The 24,961-nt window shown below is 32.0% G+C and overlaps 1 protein-coding gene across 2 annotated transcripts in view; it reads left to right on the top strand.

Annotated features, from left to right (window-relative positions):
* Nucleotides 1–22,991, top strand: part of LOC143071129 (uncharacterized) — a 350,370-nt gene extending 327,379 nt beyond the window's left edge. The window contains exons 3-6 of one of the 2 annotated variants that reach the window (XM_076245265.1): nucleotides 11,120–11,171; nucleotides 12,519–12,647; nucleotides 20,164–20,203; nucleotides 22,509–22,991. In XM_076245265.1, the coding sequence (XP_076101380.1) occupies nucleotides 11,120–11,171; nucleotides 12,519–12,647; nucleotides 20,164–20,203; nucleotides 22,509–22,759 (472 nt within the window). In that variant the 3' untranslated portion in view covers nucleotides 22,760–22,991. The remainder of the gene's footprint in view (nucleotides 1–11,119; nucleotides 11,172–12,518; nucleotides 12,648–20,163; nucleotides 20,204–22,508) is intronic. The other variant, XM_076245257.1, reaches the window with a different exon arrangement.
* Nucleotides 22,992–24,961: the final 1,970 nt, after the last annotated feature.

Genomic DNA, 24,961 nt, shown 5'->3' on the forward strand with positions numbered 1-24,961 from the left:
AACACCGAAGTGTTGACTACTGGGCTGGTGATACCCTCGGGAACGAAACGTCCACCAGCAGTGGCATCGAACCAGTGGTGTAAATAGTTATCAAAGGTACCAGGATTATAATTCAGTACGCCAGACGCGTGTTTCGTCTACATAAGACTCATCAGTGACGCTCAAATCAAAAATATTAATAAACTTAAACAAGTACAAGGTTGAAGAGCATTTGAGGATCCAAAATTCCAAAAAGTTCAGCCACATACGGCTAAGGTAATCTATGCCTGGGATAAGAAAATCCTTAGTTTTTCAAAAAATTCAAAGTTTTGTATACAGGAAATTTATAAAAATGACCACATTATTGATATTCATGTCAACACCGAAGTGTTGACTACTGGGCTGGTGATACCCTCGGGGACGAAACGTCCACCAGCAGTGGCATCGAACCAGTGGTGTAAATAGTTATCAAAGGTACCAGGATTATAATTCAGTACGCCAGACGCGTGTTTCGTCTACATAAGACTCATCAGTGACGCTCAAATCAAAAATATTAATAAACTTAAACAAGTACAAGGTTGAAGAGCATTTGAGGATCCAAAATTCCAAAAAGTTGTGCCAAATACGGCTAAAGTAATCTATGCATGGGATAAGAAAATCCCTAGTTTTTCAAAAAATTCAAAGTTTTGTATACAGGAAATTTATAAAAATGACCACATTATTGATATTCGTGTTGACTACTGGGCTGGTTATACCCTCGGGGACGAAACGTCCACCAGCAGTGGCATCGAACCAGTGGTGTAAATAGTTATCAAAGGTACCAGGATTATAATTCAGTACGCCAGACGCGTGTTTCGTCTACATAAGACTCATCAGTGACGCTCAAATCAAAAATATTAATAAACCCAAACAAGTACAAGGTTGAAGAGCATTTGAGGATCCAAAATTCCAAAAAGTTGTGCCAAATACGGCTAAGGTGATCTATGCCTGGGATAAGAAAATCCTTAGTTTTTCAAAAAATTCAAAGTTTTGTATACCGGAAATTTATAAAAATGACCACATTATTGATATTCATGTCAACACCGAAGTGTTGACTACTGGGCTGGTGATACCCTCGGGGACGAAACGTCCACCAGCAGTGGCATCGACCCAATGGTGTAAATAGTTATCAAAGGTACTAGGATTATAATTCAGTACGCCAGACGCGCGATTCGTCTACATAAGACTCATCAGTGACGCTCAAATCAAAAATATTAATAAACCCAAACAAGTACAAGGTTGAAGAGCATTTGAGGATCCAACATTCCAAAAAGTTGTGCCAAATACGGCTAAGGTAATCTATGCCTGGGATAAGAAAATCCTTAGTTTTTCAAAAAAATCAAAGTTTTGTATACAGGAAATTTATAAAAATGACCACATTATTGATATTCATGTCAACACCGATTGTGACTACTGGGCTGGTGATACCCTCGGGAACGAAACGTCCACCAGCAGTGGCATCGACCCAGTGGTGTAAATAGTTATCAAAGGTACAAGGATTAAAATTCAATACGCCAGACGCGCGTTTCGTCTACATAAGACTCATCAGTGACGCTCAAATCAAAAATATTAATAAACCCAAACAAGTACAAGGTTGAAGAGCATTTGAGGATCCAAAATTCCATAAAGTTGTGTCAGGAAAATGGCCATTGTTATATTATTATTCGTTTCTGTGTGTTTTACATTTAAGTGTTGTGTTTCTGTTGTGTCAAAGTTCCCCACTTATATTTGATGTGTTCCCTCAATTTTAGTTTGTAACCCGGATTAGTTTTTTTTCTCAATCGATTTATGAATTTCAAAAAGCGGTATACTACTGTTGCCTTGATATATTTACTGTGTGTAAACCATTATTGCTTTCATTTATCATGATTAATTGATGCAATATATGTATAATGTATTATTGCAATTGTTAATCGATTTTATCTGATGAACAATTTTTTTTTTAAAGATTGTTGCTATATTTTCAAACGGTCCAGAACTCCAAGATTGTATATAACATATATACGCCTTACACAAATTAATATATTTTTTCAATTGCGCATTCAAATCGCGTAATTAGTGTTACCCCCATCGTTTCGATTTATAAAAGACAGTTAACGGAGAAATTGTATAACAACCAGTTTAAGCCGATCTTCATTTATGCCCGCGTCACACTGTCCCGATTTTTACGCCGATGGCAACACGATTATGGAAATGTGTCAAAATCGGGACTGATCGTATCCATATCGGGCTATTCGTAGTGCCATCTTTAACCATCGTAAAACCATCGGCCACTTTTTCTAGCCTTCGGGAACATCTTCGGGAAGGGTTCTAATTTTTTTAAAAAAAATCCCCGAAGGTGCGTCCGATGTTGAGGGTTCGTATTGAGTTCGTATCACCATCCTCACCATCGTAATGTCACCGGGAATGCATCTTTGAACATCGTATTGCATTCGTGTTTCCATCGTTTCCATCGGGCAGTTTTGACATTACGATGTCTACACGAATGAATCACGAAGTTACCCGAAGGTCTTACGATGGCAACACGACTTCGTGAAGACCTCGTAATCCCGTCGTGTTGCCATCGAATAAAAGTACGAAGGCGACAAGATGGAACTACGACGGCAATAAATCCAGCTAAATGTAAGTTAATTTTCGCGCTTCAATACATTTAAAGTGCCATGCGCGATATGCACTGGTCAGTCTAATACGACAGTTAAGAAAGACGTTCACAAAACATGGAGCTTATATCATATGATTATATGAGAAAAAGAAAGGCGACAGCGTTGTTTCTATTAATTCAAATGGAACAAGAAGAGCAGCTATATCAGGCTCAGGATTTACTTTTACCAGTAAAATATTATTTTTTGTCAATTTTTCATATCAAGTAACATAATGAAAATCATAAACGCGCCTCGTACACCAACACTGCAGGAAATCAACTTTTTCTTTATTATTCTGATTTTTTATGTATCGTCTGAGTTGTTGTCCCACGAATGTTTACTCCATAACATTTTGTTTTCTATATGTCATATTTTGCCGCATTTGTTGCTTTCCCCACATCCTTCCTTTGTCTATACTATTATGATATTCTCCTGGAAAGAGCTCTTTTTGAATAAAAGGGATCAACGAACCCATTACCTTACCTATAAGATAGATCAGTAAACAGGGGCATAATTATGGGTGATTATTCAGACTAGTGTACACATTTTACAGTTTAAACAAGGCAATGCCGAGCGTGGCACCCCCTCGTATGTAACATATTGGGGACAAATATGGACACTATATTTGAATATGACACATGCAGAAAATGGTAAATAGAATATGCATATTTGATACATAAACTATTTTTTTAGAAATCAACCAAAACAATCAGTTACTGGAAATACCTTTTATATTGTCTTTACAATCAGCAGGTAAAAAAATGAGCAACCAATTTCCTGTGTATTATGCTATTTCAAGGAGAAAAAACAAGTCCACCTGCATGACCTTGACCTTTGGCCTTAAACGTAAAAAATGTCAGATCATTACAAGGAGGAACAATATACCAAATGTGGTTAAAATCTTTTGAAGCATATTGGTTTTAGAGTGTCCACAAGGGTGATATTACCTTGTATTACAACTGCCACTGTGACCTTGACCTTTGAACTTTAAAGTCAATAGTTCTTAAGATATCCTTAACGAGTAACACTATACCAAGTTTTGGGCATTTTGGTTCTAGAGTGTCCATAACAATTTTATCTACACGCAACTTACATGTAGTAGGCGAGGGGATAGTATACTAAGTTTTATAAGAATTAGACAAAAAGACCGATTTTCCGCCTATAATTTAAATGCATCGTAAACTGTACACGACGTCTTTTAGACATCGTATGGCCATCGCGCCATCATCGTAATCTATCGTGTAGCCTTCGTAATCCATCGTGTAGCCTTCGGCTAAGATATGAAGGTTAAATACCCGTCTTCGGTTAACCTTCGTATGTCCATCTTTTGCTATCGTATATAATTTCGGCACCATCGAATAGACTTCGTTATTCAACGTACTTGCTTCGGTCACTTTTTGGTATTTTAACGAGATCGGGACCAACTTCGTACGAACTTACAATGTTCGCATTCGGGTGTCTATAGTATATAAAAATCGGGACAGTGTGACGCGGGCATAACAAATGTATCTAACCTGTAATATACAAATCAAGTAACAAAGGCATTATTTTACCAATCGATGCTGAGCTGCCCTGGTTGCAAGTTACTTTACTGTTGAGCAGACTAGCCATAAATATCTTAAAATTAGGTTTCACTTGATCGGTTATATTTTGTATATTTAAACAAAATGCATTTGACTAACAGGTCGAACACCTGTTGTTATTTAACCCTGCTGACTGCCATTGGCGATTGCTAAATAAAATCGATCGCAAGATGTAACAAAATGGATTTTAATATAAATTTAATATAAACAGAACACAATAAACTTGTGGCCAAGATGTTCTGCCACAAACATAAATTATTGTTTTTGGTACACCAGATTTGCGGTTTTTATCCAACGGAATTAGGTTTTAACTTTTAACGTAGTTTTCAATTTAGACTTGTTTATATATATGTATTATATATATAAATTGTTTATCAAAATATTGCGTATATATTTAGCAAAAGTAAATAAATACAGTGTACAGAATGTATATATTATAATTCAAAAATTATATTATATTTATATTGTCACTAGTTCTTGCATGCCTTCTGGCAATCTTCAGGAGACGTTTTAACAATTTCCTTAACGACACTACTATTGGTAACGTTCGTTACGTTACAATAATGGTAAGGGGAGATAAATCAAATGTGTTTACGTAGATCTGTTTAATTTTAATTGAAAGATCTTTATAAAGAGTGCTTCATTTGCCAGTCTTTTATATTTACTATATTCGTTCATTTTATAGAACGAAAATACGATAAATTTTCCCCTACTGCACGTTTACATCTTGCATTCGTGTGGTTGGATCTCGTATATTTTGTCTGTAAATACGGACTATTTGACATATTGAATTACCAGTCTGTCCGATGTAAAATTCCTTGCAAGTGCTGCATACAATACAGTAAATTAGGTTTACCATTTTGCAATAAATGTCTGTGTTTGGATCAATTGTTTGGCCGTTGAGTAATGTTATTTGCGGCCTTGTTTTCATATATTCACAAAGACCACATCTAGGGTCATTACATTTTAAAACGTTGTATTTTATTCGAGTTGGGTCTTAAAATTTATCCGTTGTTTAAATCTTTTTAAAGGCTGTCTTTTATTTTTCAGGAATTTTTCTGTTTGGAAAAGCTTTTTTAATTTTTTTTCGTTTTTTTGTAAAACCGGCAAATTTGCTTTTATGACGTTGAATATGTCAGGATTGTTTGGGTATGAGTGCTAACAAACAGAATAAATTCTGTAGTACTCTGAGTTTCTTCATTAGTATTGCTTTTGCCTTTTCTATTCCCTTTGATTATTCAGGTTTTGTACATGTACATGCATACTAGTAATTCCTTGAATATGTGTAAGGTATTCGATTGTTTTTGTTTATCAATTATTTTTTCATAATTAAGTTATGTCTACTCATAACATTATTCAAATCATTGCAAATTAAGACGAAGGAGCAAGATAACATCGTAAAACGAGGGCATGTCGAATAGGAACATTTTGTATATCAAGATCTAAGGAAACAATTTATTGAACTTTTGTTTAATCATAAAGTTTATCATTTGATATATTGAACAGTCACTCATGGTTGATAAAATGTGTTTATCAGCAACATTTGATCTTTTGTCAAACGTAACTAGAAAATGTGTATTTCACCTGTATCAGACTGCACCAAATTGTATCACCGATCCTAAATGTACATGCTTTGTGAAAAAATATACAATAACTGTTGATTGACAGAGTAGATAATATGGACTAGATATTTTGTTTTACTGTAATAAAAACAAATACACGTATTCATAGTTTTGTATTCTTCATTATTATAAGTTCTTTTTTTCTTAAATTATACTTATAAAGTGTCATTTATGTTTGAGATTGCATCTCAACTACTCAATTTTGACAAAAATTCAATGTTTTGTTTGACAGTTTTTGTAAATAACTAGTACATAATTATCTTCCAAATTGATTACAAAAGAATATTTTTTTATGTTATTGAAATATTGTAGTATTTAGGCCAATCAAGCTGCAACACATCAAATTGTACGTTCATATGGATGTGCGTTTTCTTAACAGTGTAAACGTGAGAGAGAATCATTGTGTTGATGCTGTTTATTTAAGAAAAAAAAATGATACTCAAAAGACTTGAGTTAGAGATCCAGTCTTTAGAAAACTGTGTAAATGTCAAACATTTCGAAATTAATGTGACTTCAATTAATAGAAAGAATGTTAATTAGAGAATACATGACAGACCTTAGTTAGGAATCTTATTGGAACAATAGAGAAGTTGCAGTTTTTGTAAATTAGAAGAGAAAGCATTCGTTAGGAAAACCGTTAATGAACTCATCAATGTCCAATGACACCACATTTCTGACACTATATGCATTCACTTTAGTATGGATAGTTCAAACATTGTAGTGACGTCATTCTAGTGTTGTATCCTTTTTTTATTTCAGTGATTAAACTATCACACAGTGTAGATACTATTCTGTACGCTATCCGGAAGTCGCGATTTTCGAAGCGAGACCTTTTTGGATCACATTTTAAATTTGATGGGTATACTGAACTAAACGGTAAGTTGATCATCTGTACATTGCTTAATGATTTATTCAGCCGACATCGATATTCTCAAATGGTTTAGAATTAAATTCCGCACATTCATAATTCGTATCTTTGCCTTAATCAAGAGATTTTCAAGTGCATCACTAAGAAAAATCAGTCGGCGAACCTAAAAACAATCAGTTTACCGTCTTAGTGTACAAATTAACGTAAAAACCTGACTTAATTAACTAAATGAAGTATATTTCAAGTGGTGGTAAAAGTTTCAACCAGATCTTTAAAGCCAGAAATAAGAAAATTACACTTGTTTGAATTTCTCAGTGTACGATCAGTCTCGCTTGTATATTTTAAAACTGTATGATCAGTCTTTATGTCACTGTATTATAGTGGTGATTTCAAAGTTATTTACGATACATAAGAAGGTGGCATTTTTCTAAATAACACAAATATATTTCAATACATTCACATCCTGAAAACTTATGAAACATGTTTTAGCTTGATAGGGTGTACTCGACTTACAACATTAAGTATAAGGATGTTTAAATGTTGCTAAAATAAGAGGAAGGTTTGATGTATACTAGTATATAAGTTTCAGAAATGTCCTCCATTATTCTTAAAATTATACAAACACACAGATATAGTTGTTATATAAAAATGCATGTATTTACACACATTCGAGGCCGTACTGTAGTCTATAATTGATCACAGTTCCTTCACTTTGTTTAAGATGTAGAGCTGTCTCTTTGACACTCAATTGTACACCACTTTGTCAAGCGGGGGTTACAGTGATAAAGACATCCGTATTTCCGTTCGTCCGTTGGACCGGTACAATATGTTTCGCCGGTTTTGTAAGCGCATCTCCTCATAAACCACTTAATATACATTGGGGGTTCCGGCCATTTTTAAATGGAGAGGGATCCAATCCAGGAGAAAAGGGGATTCCAAATATATATGTTCCCATACAAATGCATTGATAGTTAAAAAAACCGGTTTCAAACTGTCGGATCACTAATATAACTATTAACATGATTAACTAATCTTATTCGGTTTCCTTATCATAAATGATAATGACTGTATTGTGCACCGTCTATTTCGAATTTTAGTAAAAATCTTTTTTATGGAGTTACTTTATATAAGACTAGAACACAACCGCGAAATCGCGGGGAAATTGATAGTTAATAGTAATATATATACATCAGTGAACGCTGTGGATAGTAAAGAGCCCCCTCCCCCCAGTAAACCATCGGAATTAATAATAAATTATAACAAATACAATTTATTCATAGTAAATGTATGTTTTAAAGTATACAGAAATATATCCGCGTAGATAGAAAACTATTGGAATTGATAGTAAATAGCAAATATTATTTATTTTCGTTTTCCTCCCAAAATAATCCAAACTGAAACACTTTAAGCAAGGATGATAAATGCTAGAACTCAAAATGATAGCAGAAAGCAAATGTATACACTTTATTCATAGACTTTGTATGTTCAAAGTACAAAAAAACACAAACCGGAAGTTTAATCTGACTTAAAGTTTTGTCCAATGACGGGAAAATATCCGGACGCAATTTTTTTTCGTTTTTCTCCCAAAATAACCCAAACTGAATGATCAAAGAATGGATGACAAATGCGACTATACATGTTACCTTTAGGACACAGATGATTATTTATTTATTGTGGAAGGAGGAGAAGCGACACACAAAATGAGGTCTTTTCGTTTAATAGTATAGATACGGACTTGAACATTGCATTATATGGGGGCACCCATCAGGTATTTCCAACACTTCCTAAACCAATCATTAAAGTTTTCTGAAATTGTTCCATTTTTACTCGATTAATGCATTATGGACCTTCTGTTTCTGTAAACTTACCAAAATTATATCACATGAATTATCCCCCTACGCAAAGCTGTCTTTATCCATTTTTTGTTATTTTTAAAGAGACAAGCTTGATTTATGTTATCATCAATTGGTCAACGGCGGACGGTGTAAATAATCTTTAAAAATGTAATAGCTAAACAGATAACTGTAACGATACACTATTACGAAGTCCACAAGCGAATTATGTATTACTTTTTAGGCATTTGATTTTAAATAAGACTGATGGAACAAAAATGCAATTATTTTGTCGTCTAAAAAATTCATCAGAAAATATATTTGTATTGTCTGATGAAAGTAATTACACGTTATAGTTCCCTGGATAGTTCATAATATCACATATACACGTATATACCTTCAAATTGCTGTTGTTTTTCTTCAAAATCACGACTGGTCATACAGTCAAAAAATCTGAAATCGCTTCTAGAATACAGTCAGTTCTAGACTGATCGTACAGTAATTTATTTTTGGGATCCTCAAGGAAAACATATTTTTTATGGGAAATACGAATATTCTACTTAAATACGAAAAGAATATTGAAACAGTATATACTTAACTGTAAACTGATGCAAATATTTGCAATAAAAGATTATTTGCTTTGTACTACGAGAGCAAAATTGTCCATCGATTTCACATTTTCTATCAAGTTGATGTGATGCACACGTATATTTTATATTCTAATGCATGTTTTTGTTACAGTTACTCATATTTATGATGCTATATATACCTTGAAGATGTTCAAAGTACTTTGTAGATATAGGATTAAACAAATGATGAGAAAAGTAACGGTAGGCAAAACTGTCCTGTTAGCCAGTTTGAAATCATCGCTTCGAAAATCGCGACTTCCGGATAGCGTACAGAATAGTATCTACACTGTGTATCAGGTACCTGTAATAAACCATAATGTTACTTTTAACTGTCCAAAATTCTAAAGAATAACCCTCTTCTTTCGTGGACAGCTGAAGGTATCATAATGGTTTCATTCAGGTAAAGACAGTCAAATCTTTGAAAAAAAACCTATCAATTCCGCCATTTTTTCTCATGTGAGCAAAAATATAACTAAAGAAAAACTGAAAAATACAATGTCACTCATCAAAACGGTTTCTTAAGAAAAAAATCACTTTCAAATTAATTTTAACACTTTCAATACTTATATCACAACTATTTTTCACATGTTTTCGGTTGTCTCCTTTAGCACTAATTGAATTGATTGATAATGCTCCTTGTAAGTCTTGTTTTTGTTACGTTTATGCATTTCTTTTTTCAAAGATTTATCCTCATTCGTCATTGCTTATCAAAATTGACCTCTAGTGCTGCTCGTATTCTTCCTAACATTATTTTCAGCTACCATTAACATGAAACAGAAATAATGCTTCGAACGAATGATAGACCATGCCACAATACGAAGGCCCATAAAGAACCCAAACCTCATCATGTGTACAAAGTACAAATCTTGAACTTGTTCCATAAACTAGAGTATTACAATAGTATTTATAAATTTTGATTTTCCGTCATGAACATACATGTCATATTTTCTACTGTCCGTTTAGCAACAAACAATCAATCAATCAATTAATTTAGGTTTCGGCGTTGATTTACAAGTTGATGTATTGTAAATATAAAAAAAAGAAGATGTGGTATGATTGCCAATGATACAACTGTACATAAAGGACCAAATTCACACAGACATTAACAAGTGTAGGTCACCATACGGCCTTCAACAATTATCAAAGCCCATACTGCATAATCAGCTATAAAAGGCCCCGATTATACAATGTAAAACAATTCAAACAAGAAAAATAACGGCCTAATTTATATAAAGAAATGAACGAGCGAAAAACAAATTTGTAACACATAAACAAACGACAACCACAGAATTACAGGCTCCTGACTTGGGACAGGCACATACATAAATAATGTGGCGGGGTTAAGTCTGCTAATACTGCGTGTATATGAATATAATGCAATACTTCGCTGATGAACGACGATGAACATGGGAGGCAGAATGAAGGCAGACGTTACCGTATGGTACCTGTTAAACAAATCAATCGTGTGTCCGATTCGCACTTTGTTCGTAGTGATCGTTTTATGTTTTAAAGTCATATGGAAAAAAATATGTTTTTTTCTTCAACTAAATGGCTAGTTGTTATATTTACTCATTTTTTTTTCAATAGTCAGTTTTTTACCTTCCCCTTGCAGCACCGTTTTACTGCAGTGTAACATGGTTTTGGAAAATTATATATGCCAACAACAGCCAAAGAATATCAGTTTTAAAAAAGACAATTGAACCTCATATTAACTTCACTGAAATACATGTATTGTAAGATATAGTAAGAATATTCAACGAAAGACAAAAATGATGCAGCTATTTATCAAAACCAATTGCGCTTCACACATTCTACCATAATTATACATTTAAATCATGTGATAGATAGCGCGGTGAATATCACTTCTTTTTAGTATTAAATAATATTTATTATAGGATTAGACGTTTCAATATTTGACATTGTAGGGATAAAGATCCACCAGAAAAGACTCTACTACAAACGGAACAAAATATACAGGTATCATGTTTATCATTGAATTTATTGAAAGGAGAAAACTAATCTACTTTTCATTTTCTTAATTCTAAAACGCAAGAATGGTACAATGGTGTTGCAAAAGTGTTCAACGATTATAAACATCACTATTCATTACATCACTTGAAACTAAAGTAATTGGGATTTTGTTAGATACAATACACAACATTAATCTTATTAAAGCATTTGAACTCTTCAAAACATTCGTAGAAAAAAAAGAAGCACCAAGGTAGTTTTATGATGAAAATGTAACATTTATGTGCTGTTGGATAATAATTTATATAGTATAATGTGTTTTGGTAAATAAGCTTTTGTATTTGGTCAATGTTTTAATTTAGGGAAGACAATTCAGAGCCATACATACGACTGGCCGTTGTTAGACAACTAGCCCATACTTCTGTAATGTTGTTTACACATGCATTCTTTTATGGAATCAATACCAATCAAGATACACAATGGTCCTGTTACATTCCTTATAACAAAACAGAAAAAAATGTACGTTCATGAAGGGCCACTTTTGTTGGACTGACATTCCCTGGGATTTCTCTATGCCAAAAAGTCAATTGCATGGTTTCAGTTTCCTATTGAATTAAATGGAATATTTTGATCATAAATGCTTTTTAATAATTTGAGATAAGACTTCAAAATTTGAATGCAAAACACTTTTTTTTGTTAAAGCTAATAAAATTCGGACGTTTTTACTTTACTTGTGTTCCATTACGGTATTTCTGTGATATTTCTCACAGAACCTGATATAGCATGTGCTGTTCGCAAAGGATTTTATCATATACAATAAAAATAAAAATTCCAGAGCATAATGCAACCATTACGAAACAGATGACACTTCACATAAAATGATGGTACGACATGTCGTAATTCTATTTCATTTGCATAAGTTTAATAGGCGAGATACCAGAAATTACAAGTATATTTTATTTAAAGGTTTCGATGAAGTTATTGAATTGTAGAAACTCGTAAAGGTTACTTCAGATTACTGTTATGTGAAATTAAATCATAAGTAGCTGTATTCTATTTTTGTTCTGTCATAAGGTGGTAAAATGTAAACGTTGGAGAGTCTATGCATGACGAAAAGTTTGAAATTCAACGTGCAGCTATAATCATTAAATGAACAATGTACTTTCTGTTCACAAGTTACACATCAGCAGTTTGATACAGATTTTTGCTAATGTTTGAGGTTGTAAAGAATTAGAAAAAAAGTCAATAAATGAAAATATTTATTAGATTACATCGCACTGTTACACCTTTTATATGTGTTTAAACATTTTATCCATATTGATGATTGTTGAATTATGTGTTCCTTTAATTTGTAAGCAAACCCCATGGACTGACTTGGATAGAGAAGAGAAAGAGCAACTTGATTATGAGGAAATAAAAGCTATGATATGCCAAGATGGGGTTAACGATGAAGAAGAATCAATAAAAATGAATGAAGATCAGGAGGTAAATATATTTGAGCACTAATTAAGTACTAACGAAATCTATATAAAAAAAAGTCGTTTACAACTAGTATGGTTAAAACAAATATACAAAGTAACACATATGTGAACAAATTATTACTTGTTTATTAACTGTAATCTATCTTAATTCAACAATCATATTTTTTTTTTTTTTTTGTTTGTTGGTATCAATGAAAGTTATTTCCCTTAGTTTGCCAAACCGTTCGTTTCGTGACTGTTTACAAAATCTTGAATTTTTGAAAAACTAAGGCTTTTTTTTACCTCAGGCATATATTACCTTAGTTGTATTTGGCATAACTTTTAGGAATGTTGGTCATTAATGCTCTTCAACTTCGTACCTTATTTGGCCTTTTTAACTTTTTTGGATTCGAGCGTCAGTGATGAGTCTTTTGTAGACGACACGCGCGTCTGGCGTATCTACACAATTTAGTCCTGGTATCTATGATGAGTTTATTTACAACGGTATAGTAAGGTTGTATCTCAAATAGTATTTCAGCTGCTTCTTTAATATATTCATCGCACGTATAATTGTTGCATGCGCACATTTTAAAGAATGCATTAACTCTCTTATCAAGACCATTCTAATTATATGATGTGCATTTACCTTTATATGATGTGAAATTTTCTCTTTCTGATGTGATTAAATATCCTTATATGATGTGTAAACATTCTAAATGATATGCAAATATACTTATATATGATGTGCAAATATACTTATATGATGTGCATAAATCCTTTTATCATTTTCAAATATCCTTTTATGATGTTAGCAGCCGGTTCGTTATTCGATATTCGATATTCAATATCCAACCGGCTGCTAGCAGTCGGTTAGATATTCAAAATTAAGTTGAAAATCATAACAAAAATATACTCAATAACATTAAAATGCATGATTTTCATAGTTAAGATCTGATAAGATACGTAGAAAATTGTTTCATGACCTTTTCAAGCTGTCGTCAATTCTCGATGTTCTCAAATATAAACCCTTTTCTAACTTGCATATTTGTCTTTATGTGAAATAGATTGTGAAAACATTTAGGAATATAAATAGAAATATTTATGGAAAGCCCAAAAAAGAAATATATAGTGAAAACCTACATGAGACCGCTTAAATGAGGGTGAGACCCCCCTAGTCAATCAATGTCCATAAAATTTAAGTAAATCATAGGCTCTGTACATGTTAAGGTTTTTTTAGAAGGATTTCCCAGAATAATGTCATATTCGATATCTATGGAGGGCTAATATTCTCACTTTTCAGCTAAAAATTATAAAAATTTTAGGACAAAGGGCTCAGGGCAATGGTGATAGACCCCTGAACTCTCAATCTGCCTAATATTAAGCAGACATTTCGTCAATCGATGGATCCAAACGTGACTAAAAGGAATTTGGGCACACTTCCTGTCTTTCATGTTAACGAAGCGCCCAAAGTATTTTGTTTGTAGCCTAACGTCCAGGGGCAAATGTTTCATTCATGTTCACATGGAGCATATTTTCATGACGTCCCAGACTCCCAGATATCATTTATAATCGTTATGGATAAGTATGTCTAAATTGACGAGATTGTGCAAATGTACATAGTTTTTGACTTAAGTTACATAACACGTATTTCATTAATATCCCATAATTCATCCACTTTACAAGATTCGTTTGAACAGGTCATAACATAATCTTAAATTATGAATGTAAATCCAAGGCAAACAAGGTAAATTACGATTAAAATTCGATGAATTAAATGCAGTGTTATCTTTTAGGAAGCCACGATGTTTATGTGCAATCATCTAAAAATATTTCTCCGATAAGTTGGATTACCTTTCTATACTTGTACATGTAACGGTTTATCAGTAAAAATATAGAAAATCTGCTTTTATACAGTAAAGTAATTGGAACTGATTTTTTTCCTAAACTCTAAGATGCCCTTACTGCGGTGACGTCATTTAGAACTGTTCTACAGTCTTGACTGATTTAGTCAGTTCTGCTGACAGTTCTACGGTTAGAACTGATTTGGACAGTTCTACCCTAGAACTGATCCGCACTGTATGTTTGATAGATGACGCTCAACTGGCCTTCAACTGAAGCTGGCCATTAAGTTGAGTTAAAGTAGAGCAATTGATCTTTGGTTTTCATAGTAGAGGAACAGTTGAGAATAAAGTATTTTAATTTTTTTTGTAGTTGAGGAAAAGTTGAGCAATAGATCTTTGGTTTCACTTTTTATATGGTTGAGCAAAAGTTGAGCAATTAGAAATATGACCTGGTGATATAAATAATATGTTTTCGAAAAACTAAGGATTTTCTTATCCCAGGTATAGATTACCTTAGCCGTTTTTGGCACAACTTTTTTGGGAATTTTGGATCCTCAATGCCCTTTAACTTTGTACTTGTTTGACTTTATAAATATTTTGATATTATGGTCACTGATGAGTCTTATGTAGACGAAACGTGCGTCTGGCGTACAAAATTATAATCCTGGTACCTTTGATAACTGTTATGTGCCATCCGTTTTCCAGCACAGTGCAAGTGGACAGGAAGTATTATTATAAATGTACACAGAGTTTGAGGCCAAATTAAGGGAAGCACATGTTTTTAATATATGTTTGTGTATTTACTTTACTATAAGTTACAACATACAGATACAAAACAAACATTTTTTTTTTATAAGATATATAAAATATTCAAGATTTAGGTAATAAACAGTTGTTATTAGGAGCACTCTTTAAAGAGATCTTACTGTCACATATACCCGAAACAACCGCAAACAAATTTTAAATTTGAACTTGGCTTGAGCATGGACATGGCAAGCAAGATGCCTTCTAGCTATGATGAATAAAATAAAATTTTTCCACTGGATGTAGATCAAACAGTAACAAATAACTGTATTGACATTGAAAATTGCAGTGTATTTTTCTGATGACAGACAGGACTGTTAGATTTAGGAAGATTGACGTTCTAACACATATTTTAGGAGAAATCTATTCCTGACAGTTGTACCTAGAACTGATTATAACAGTTCTACTTAGAACAATTCTAGGGTAGAACTTTCCTAGAACTGTTCTAGGAAAGTTTATAACTGTTCTGTGACAGATTATTTTGACAGTTCTAATGAGAGGTTAGAAGTGATCTCCACTGTATACAATTTTGTTTATGTGAATAAATAAACTATGACATTTGACGGCTAATTACCAGTCAGTACGTACTTGTTTTTAAAAAAAATTGTATTTGTAAATATGTTTATTAAATATTTAAAGTTTCATTAATTTAGTCTTAATTTGTTAAACAAAATATAAACTGATGAAAAAAAGGTCAGTGTAATTGCTTACAAAATAAACACAATTTTAGTTACACAATAAAACTGTCAGATCAGCTTGTGTTATTGCTTGTTACCTTTTGTCCTTTATTGATTTTTTGTATGGATCACTGTTGTTGTTTTATCAGTTTCACAGTTCAAATGAGGTCATGTTAATGAAAACAAGGTGAACATTGTAAATTCCCGAGAAGATTATTTACATTTATATCAGCTGCATTTGTATTCGCGTGTATTGATTTTCGCGGAAATATACCTACCGCGAAATTCCTGAATATAGGAACACCACTGAAAAGGTACATGTACAGTATTTAATGATAAATCGATACTCACAATGAACTTACGAAGTAAAGGCTTTGTTTAGCATACTTAGCCTTTTTATTAAATAAACGCATCTTTTATTCATTTTTGTTTTCTAAAGCAATAGAAAATAAGTACTTATTTATCTAACATTATATTGTTTGCTGGTTTTGATCCTTGAACAAGGGATTGGTAAAATTTATTGATTTAATATATCTAATACTGAATGCTGAATGTTCAACAATGTATAGCTTAAAGGATATTTTGTTGGTAGAAAGATGAAGTTACACATGTGATAGTTTTCTGATCCATACTAAAATTAGTGAACTATTTACAAATGGTAAAAAGACATTTCCTAGATTTCTGGTCTGCGAAGATTAACATTTCTCATTTCTCTCACATAATTTGAATGAAAGAGCTTCATACAAACTTTTAGAAAGATCCTAAAGTCATTAAAACCTTATGGGAATTAATGTTAGGTAAATAAACAAGTTATATTTACAGTTGTCGCATATTTGAGGTTAGAAATGAGCATGATGTTACGTAAGCTCTCGAAAAGTGTATGACGGCTAACGTTAAATTGTGCCTAATTTTCCCTCATATCATTCGTACTCACCGTGATTTTTGGAGGATTCATTCATTCATTCAAGTACAAACATGATGAACATAAATTATTTTACATCTTTAATGTGTCCATTTCAGTAAAAAAAAATCGTTTATTCTTTCCCAGTTCGTGAACACCGTGAAGGGGAATTATCGAATCTGAATGTTGTCAACACTTACATGTCGCCGCAAAATTACTTGTGTATTATTAATTTATTAAAATTGTATTGGAGCACCCTGTTATATACATGATGTTTATTGATCTCCATAAAACTATAACTAAACATATATATTCTTGAAAAGCTCATAAATACCGAGATTAAATTAACATAATTATTGATTGTCGAAGGTGTATTGTACCATGGTGTATGGTGTAAAGAGGAATAGTGTAACAGTGTAATGTGCGATCGAAAATTGTGTGAATGTACAGTGTTCGACATTTAAAACTATTCAGAATATTGATACGAACTGAATTTTGATTTTTTATATTAAATTGCGATAACAATTTGATTTTTTAGATATATAAATAATTTTGTAGACGCACGCTTTCTTTTCCTTTGTATGTTGTATGATGCAAAGGTGGTCGGAGGGCAGAAAGATAATCAAACAAAAGGATTTGTCTGTAAAATATTTCTGTTATTTCATTAATAAATACTACCAGACTTAGAGAATATTCATTGTTAAGGTTAAACTGAGTCTGAATTGTTTCCTAATAATTCTAGAATATAATCAACATTGTTATTAAATTCGTGCATTATGTCTCACATGTTTGATCAGTCATTACATGTTTGGAAATTATTTGTAACGTATGAGCACCAATAAGCAGGAATGCGTACCCAAAATTAGCTAAATATCTAAATTTTAAACGTCGTGAAAGAAAAGAATACTGCGTTATTCTAATTCAAAAGAGAATTAAGTAAATAAGTATTTGCACCTCACAAAAAGAGTAATTAAGGTTTTACAACATAAGTCATAACAATATTAATTACTATCATAATGCCAATTATTTTATGTATAGCAATATGTTCATAATCTTTAAAAAGAATCTGAAATTCATTTGATAAATAAAATTTCCATCTGAAAATACTTGACATATGTGTTTATTGATATAATATTTAAGCTATATTCGGAAAAAAAGTTCACAAGCAGGAATTTATGTTTATTATAAAATTTCTATTTTTTTCAATTTTTTTTTTATTAGTTAAACCTTATAGCATCTAAATATTTGTACTATGATACGATTTTGAAAACTGTATTCATTGTGTGTTGACCAGCTATACTACAGATGTCTTGATTCATTCACATTATACACCCTGTCCATACGCACACTATCGGTTTGCGTTCACAAAATTTCCGGATAAAATGTCAATAAATCAGGAGTCAAAACACTTGAGGTAGGTAGTTTGACATCTAAATTCAACTATTATATTAGTTTATTTAATGACGTAAATGCATATTCATATCCAGAGTATCAGTGCACATGCTTTCTGTTTACCATTTTTGCGCTAAAATACTGTGTTCAGGCTTAAGTATTAATTTCACCCGCGAATGTGATTTTTCGCTTTTTTTTCTATCTAAGGAAAAGGTAACTTAAATTTGTACTGCATTTGGCTTTTTTTTAAACTATTTGCATTCGAGTGTCACTGATGGTTTTTTGTAGACTTGACTCGCGGCTGGCGTACAACATAATAATACTGGTATTTTTCATATCTACATGGCTTATTTAGATAGATTATTTTGAGAGTATGTATATGTATTCATAAATTTTCTGAAAACAAGATATTCTTCAAAACAAAGTTTCCCTGTAGAATATTTTGATTTATTTAATAAAAAACAGGAATTCCTTAAAATTTTGAGATGTGTTATGTGACCAAAGAAAGTCGTCTCTATATAAGAGGTCCAAATGAACATAGTGTGTTACTCTTAAGAAATATATACGAACAAATATTAAACATTGCATGCCACAGGGTTTCACTTCACATGGAAAATTTATCTATACAATATATTTCGAGTTGATAATATGAAGAACAATCAATATAAAGATATGATATATAAAATATATGCATTTAGATTATAAAGCAAACTGAGTGCCCTAAATTTATATTGTTATTGGTTTGTACAAACTCGGATTTGCGATTGGTGTATGCAAAAAAGTTATGTATAATCCCAAGAGACAAATGGAATAGTCGATCTTAAAAATGTATATTCAAATAGTAGCTGTACATATACACTTTTTTTCTTTTCACAACTATCCACCATTACGTTCAACTGACTTGTGCAAGAATGTACACATTATTACAAATTTTAATACAGCAAGGTGGTTTAACTTCATCATTTTCTCCGCCAATCACTCAATTCAAATGAAAACAAAAATACAGCAACAATCTTTTGTTGACCAGTCAGTGATCTGAGGTACACGTTTTGCTATTCTTTTTGTAAAAAAGCAACTTGTTTTAAGATGTCAAAAGTACATTAGTATGGCAGATTTAGCGAGTCTGGCGTACACACTATACGCATGGCATCTTTGAGGATATTTGTTTAACTAATTTAGCGAATGTTTTTCTAATTCTTGATTGTAATCTATTTTCGCTGACTTTGCAACTATTTTTTTTATACGATTTTCCAACTTTATCATCATAACAAAGATATATATTCATTCGTATATTTAACGAGATTAACTTGTGAACACATTAAACATGTTCACCACATTGTAAATAAAGAAGAAGGCATAAGAAATATTTCTATACCTCGTTGGTAGTCTTTACTTTCTTTGCATAGGTTTAAGTACTCTCAATTTTTCAAACAACATATATGCAAAGTCATATTGGCACAGCTACATAAGTTCGACTTCGAAAACATTTTACTTTTCTGTATTAAACTCGTATATCCCTTTATGAACTGATAAAAGCTTAATTATTACGACCACATTACCACAACATTGTTATATTTTTTCACTCATTCAATCAATTAGTATTTATTTCCATCTGTTCGTCTTTATTCTGTCTGTTCCTCTATCCGCCTGTTTATCATGATTTTGTATTGTATTTGAAGAGAAAAATTGTTGTAAATATAATGCATTTTAAGAAGAAAATATTCAGACAAATGCCTTAACGCTTACAAATCAGTTACACTTGACTAAATATCTAACCAATATTTCACAGTGAGACCCTGACAAAAACCGATACTAACGAAATTGTGGAAAATGTGGAATACAATAAGTTTTTTCCTTTAAAATCTTATCAATGATAAATATTGTTCTTGCTATAATTATAACTATTTTTTCACCATTTTGTTTTAGCTCGCAGTAGCAGACGTGGTATATAATCCGGGACAATCAGGTAATGAAATTGAATCAAATACATCGTTAATGTCTATTGTTTATTGAAACTAATTAAATAATTACTGATATGATTTAATCAGTTAATGCTTGAAAACGCATCACGAATATTTTGCTATGTCTTTTTCAACACTAACCGAAAAAAAATCAAACGCAAGGTGTCAGAGAAATTTACTTAGCTAGCGGCACGGAAGGGTAATAAAAGGTTAATGTGTTGATTATAAAGTAGAAAGGGTTGCTTACATGTATTCTTTTTAATTTAAAATGTCTATAGATCTGTTATCCAATGGGTTTTTTTCCTTTATTATAAAAATGTTGGTCAGATCACTTTCATAGAATAGGGCTATTCAATTACGACATTAAAGTTATCGTTAACGATATTGTTTTGCTGTATTAATTCAAAAAAGACACCTGTCAGTCCATATTTTCTTATTAGCTCACTTTTTAAAATGAAATATGAGCTTTTGCCGTCCGTCGTTGTCCGTCGTCATCGTCCGTCCGGTGTAAACTATTTTAAACATTTACTCAACATATTCCAACTAAACCTATGCTGAATGATCCTTGTGGTATTTAAAATGCAAATTGTGTTTTATTTTATATTTCGTAAAAAACATGGGTGTCAGGCTAAAAATAAAACATAGGGGTAAAATGCAATTTTTGGCCTATATCTCAAAAACTAAAGCAGTTAAAAAAAATCTGACATGTAGTATAAATGTTCATCATTTCAAGTTCTATCAGCCCTGATATGTTCAGATGAATAAAACAATCCATGGCTGGGTAGTGCCACAATATTGTTTAATCTAAGGATTTTTTGAAGTTTTTGTTTATTGTTTTAAATATAATTATAAATAAAGATAACCTGTTAAAAGTAAAAATGTAAAGCAAAGTAAGATCTGTAAATGATCGAGGTTAGGGACTAATATTGTCAATTGACCATTTAGGATGTTCGCTACTCAGTTTCAAAACAAATAGCTTTTCATGAAACTAGTAAAGATTGATAGGGGAATAATTAAGGAATCCAAAAGGCAAACAAATATATAGAGGTCAATGTGCTTGTTTTTGAGGTATAAACCATTTTTGATAGCTTTATCATTGACAAGTTAAAGTTCTCAAAAAGTATTAAAAAATAAATAAGATTTTAGAAGACTTTTACAAATGGCTTATAACTATACATGCAAAAGATTTCTAAAAAGAAAAATGGGGTTCGATAGGCAAACATTGTTAAGGCATTCAAATGGATAAAACTAGAGGATTCCGAAAATCTGACAAAAATTCCACAACATGGCAAGCAAACATCCTTAAGGAGTTAATGACAGTTATAAAGAATTTTCAACAGTTTGTTTATCAGGTTTTCTTACTCTAAAAATCGTCTCCTCTGAAACTGCTTAACCAATCTAAACCAAGTTGAAGCTGAATGGTTCTTAGGTTATCTAGGATAAAGTGTATGTTTTATTTTCTGTTTTCTCTGAAAACATGGCCACCATGGCTAAAAATAGAACATATGGTAAAATACAGGTGTTTACTTAAATCACAAAAACTAAAGCATTTAGAGCAAATCAAACAAGAAAATAAAGTATTCATAAGGTCAAGGTCTACCTCCTCTGAAATAATAAGCCACATCGGGAATCTGGCTTTTTGGTTATTGCTCCTGAATTGATGGTTTTAATGAAATGTTGTAATTTTCATCCTAAATATTATTATAAATATAGATACACTGTAAACAGTTAACATGTCCATCAAAGTATTACAAATAGGTCTATATGATAAAAATTCACAATTTGCCCCTTAAGGAGTTGTTGCCCTTATAAGACCATTTCTAATGATTTGAAAATTTAGTTTGCTTACTGTAAAATAAATATTCTTCTTTGAAACTGGTGAATCAAGTTCAGCTTAACTTTGAATGAATGAGTTTCAGTGTAATAGGAATACATTTTTTTTTATTTCCTTGTACTTCAAAAAGCAGGGGTAAAATGACAATTTTAAGCCAATCATTAATATGCATAGAACATGAAAATAATCATTGATCAAAGATTTCCGCCAAAATTAACAGGTGATCGATAAAGGTTCTATACGGCCTCTTGTTTATATTACACATCTATAATCTATGTATCATATTTATAAAAAAAAAAAATACCGCTATCAATACCAAATTAGGAAAACTACAACATAAACTTTTGGTGAACAAGCACTGCGTCTTGATTATATTAAGAAAATAACAGAATAATAACTAAATTTCAAAAAATGAATAAAAAAGATATGCCATTCACTGTGTATATGTTTCAATGAACAACGCTCTTAAATTGCAGTATGGACAGAGGCTATCGACATACTAAAGTCCACTTTTATGAAAAAAAAGAAAATAGTTAGAGTAAGAGGAATGTTTGCTTCAACAAATACAGTTACGTTCACAAAGTGGTTACCTGCTAATTTTCCAGTTGAAGGTGTTATATGTGGTTGTGGAAGACACCTTAAAACGCCAAAATCGCTTTTAGTTCACTTGCGAAGGAAAAGCTCTGCCGACCGAAAAAATGTTAAGTTATTCAAACAGGGAATATAATCAAAATAATATTCATGGTTTTGGAGACGTTACATAGTGCCATGCATATCTTATTCTTAATACATTAATGACGACTGAAGATAAATAGAATATCAAAGTGCATTACATTAACATTTTTTTAACGAGATTAATACCGCAGTGGATATGTTTCATGTTTGACAATATTTCATAGACGCTTGTTCAATTCAAATGTCATTACACAGTTTTAGCATAATAAAATGAAGATACAAAAGTTGTATCTTGTACTTTTATTCTCCAATACATTTGATGAAATCAGTTCATTTGCAACGTATCATCGATTATAATATCTTAACTGCACACACAGCAGATTGATAGAAAAGAAAAAGACTGGGAGTTTTCAGCTACATTTAAGACCTATTGGTGGCCTTCGGCTGTTGTCTGCTCTATGGTCGGGTTGTTGTCGCTTTGACACATTCCTTATGTTATGTCTTTCATTCCGTTTTTCTGAATTCACCTGTTTGTGTTTGAAAGGGTTTAATTCATGCAATCTGATCAAAATACAGCCTCTGTCCGATATTTTCTTATTATGATATGAAAGTGCTTTTATTTAAATACCTTTCGGGGTTCTTTGCTTTTTTATTGATTATACTGGATGAGTTTTTAGGGGTTTTAATTTTGCCATTTGATGAAGGACTTTTTCGTTTTGACTGAAAGCTGCAAAACAATTATCCCGTCATGAAACGGGCAGCTCTCATGTGCTCCATTAGGATGAGATAATCCTGATCCATATACGACACATGGGGTGTTATATCTGTTTGTCATTCATGTAAGTACACACCGGGGGATCATCCCTTTTCAGTAGATCATGTTCCAAGAAATGACGATAGGATTGTGTTTTCATCAATTGGAATAAATGCATCGTCCTGTCTGAAACATAACAAAACAGTCAACGGATTCATGCTGACGTCTGTTAACATTTTGAAGTTTCAATTTCAAATTTACCACTTTGAAATCTTGTTTGTAATGGTTCATTGTAAGCAGGAACATTTGAAGGTAATCAAGATAGGAAATGCAACCTTAAACAATGTTTTAAATACGAGACAGAATCTCTATATGCAGGTTACATGTAAAAAAAAATTCCTGACGAGATCAAAATTGATGTAAAACAATTCAATTCAACTCAATTCAATTCAATGAACATGATGATGATGATGACGATGATGATGATGATGATGATGATGATGATGATGATGATGATGATGATGATGATGATGATGATGATGATGATGATGATGATGATGATGATGATGATGATGATGATGATGATGATGATGATGATGATGATGATGATGATGATGATGATGATGATGATGATGATGATGATGATGATGATGATGATGATGATGATGATGATGATGATGATGATGATGATGATGATGATGATGATGATGATGATGATGATGATGATGACTTAAATGAATAAACTTGTCATACATCGTAGACAAAAACATGTCTAATTCATTTCCATCAACACTTGTCATAGATCGTAGACAAGACATTTGTATTTCTTATTAACATTAGCACTTGTCTTGCATCAAAGACAAGATAATCATAATAGAAGTAACTTTCCAACCTCCTAAAGTGTTGTGTTCACTGTTTGGAACAGGTGCGTATATACTAGGGTCAAGGTCACTGGCCATCTCTGGTCTGGTGGTTATGGTTTGTTTGTTTAAACATAGATATTACATTACGCCTCATAGAGAAGTTAAGCTAATTCATTTCTTGAGACCTAAAGGCGAAATATGAATAAGAATAAACTGAACATATATTCTACGTAATATAACGGCACTATTGAATGTGTTTTACTTTTGCTGAAAAAAATGAACTAAAAAGTAGACACAATCTTAACCTAAAGCTAATGCTAATAACATTACATTTTTCATTTGCAAGGAGAGTCTTTAATAAGTCGAAACTAGTGGTAAGGTTTGCCATACACTAGATAAGCACTTTTATTAAAAGATTCTTTCAATGAACATAACAATTATGATTTGATTTTTCAGACAAGAAGTCGTAAAAGCATTCGAACACATATATCTGCATTCGAGGTTGATTAGTTTTGTAAAAAATATAGATGAACTTTGACAAATTTAGTGTAAACTATTTCAATTGTCTATTGCTAACTTACTTCATTAATATTCAACTATTGACTCTTTTTATTATTAATTTCAGGAGAATTTTCAA

Source organism: Mytilus galloprovincialis, chromosome 1 (genome assembly GCF_965363235.1).
Source record: "Mytilus galloprovincialis chromosome 1, xbMytGall1.hap1.1, whole genome shotgun sequence".
Classification (NCBI taxonomy): Eukaryota; Metazoa; Mollusca; class Bivalvia; order Mytilida; family Mytilidae; genus Mytilus; species Mytilus galloprovincialis.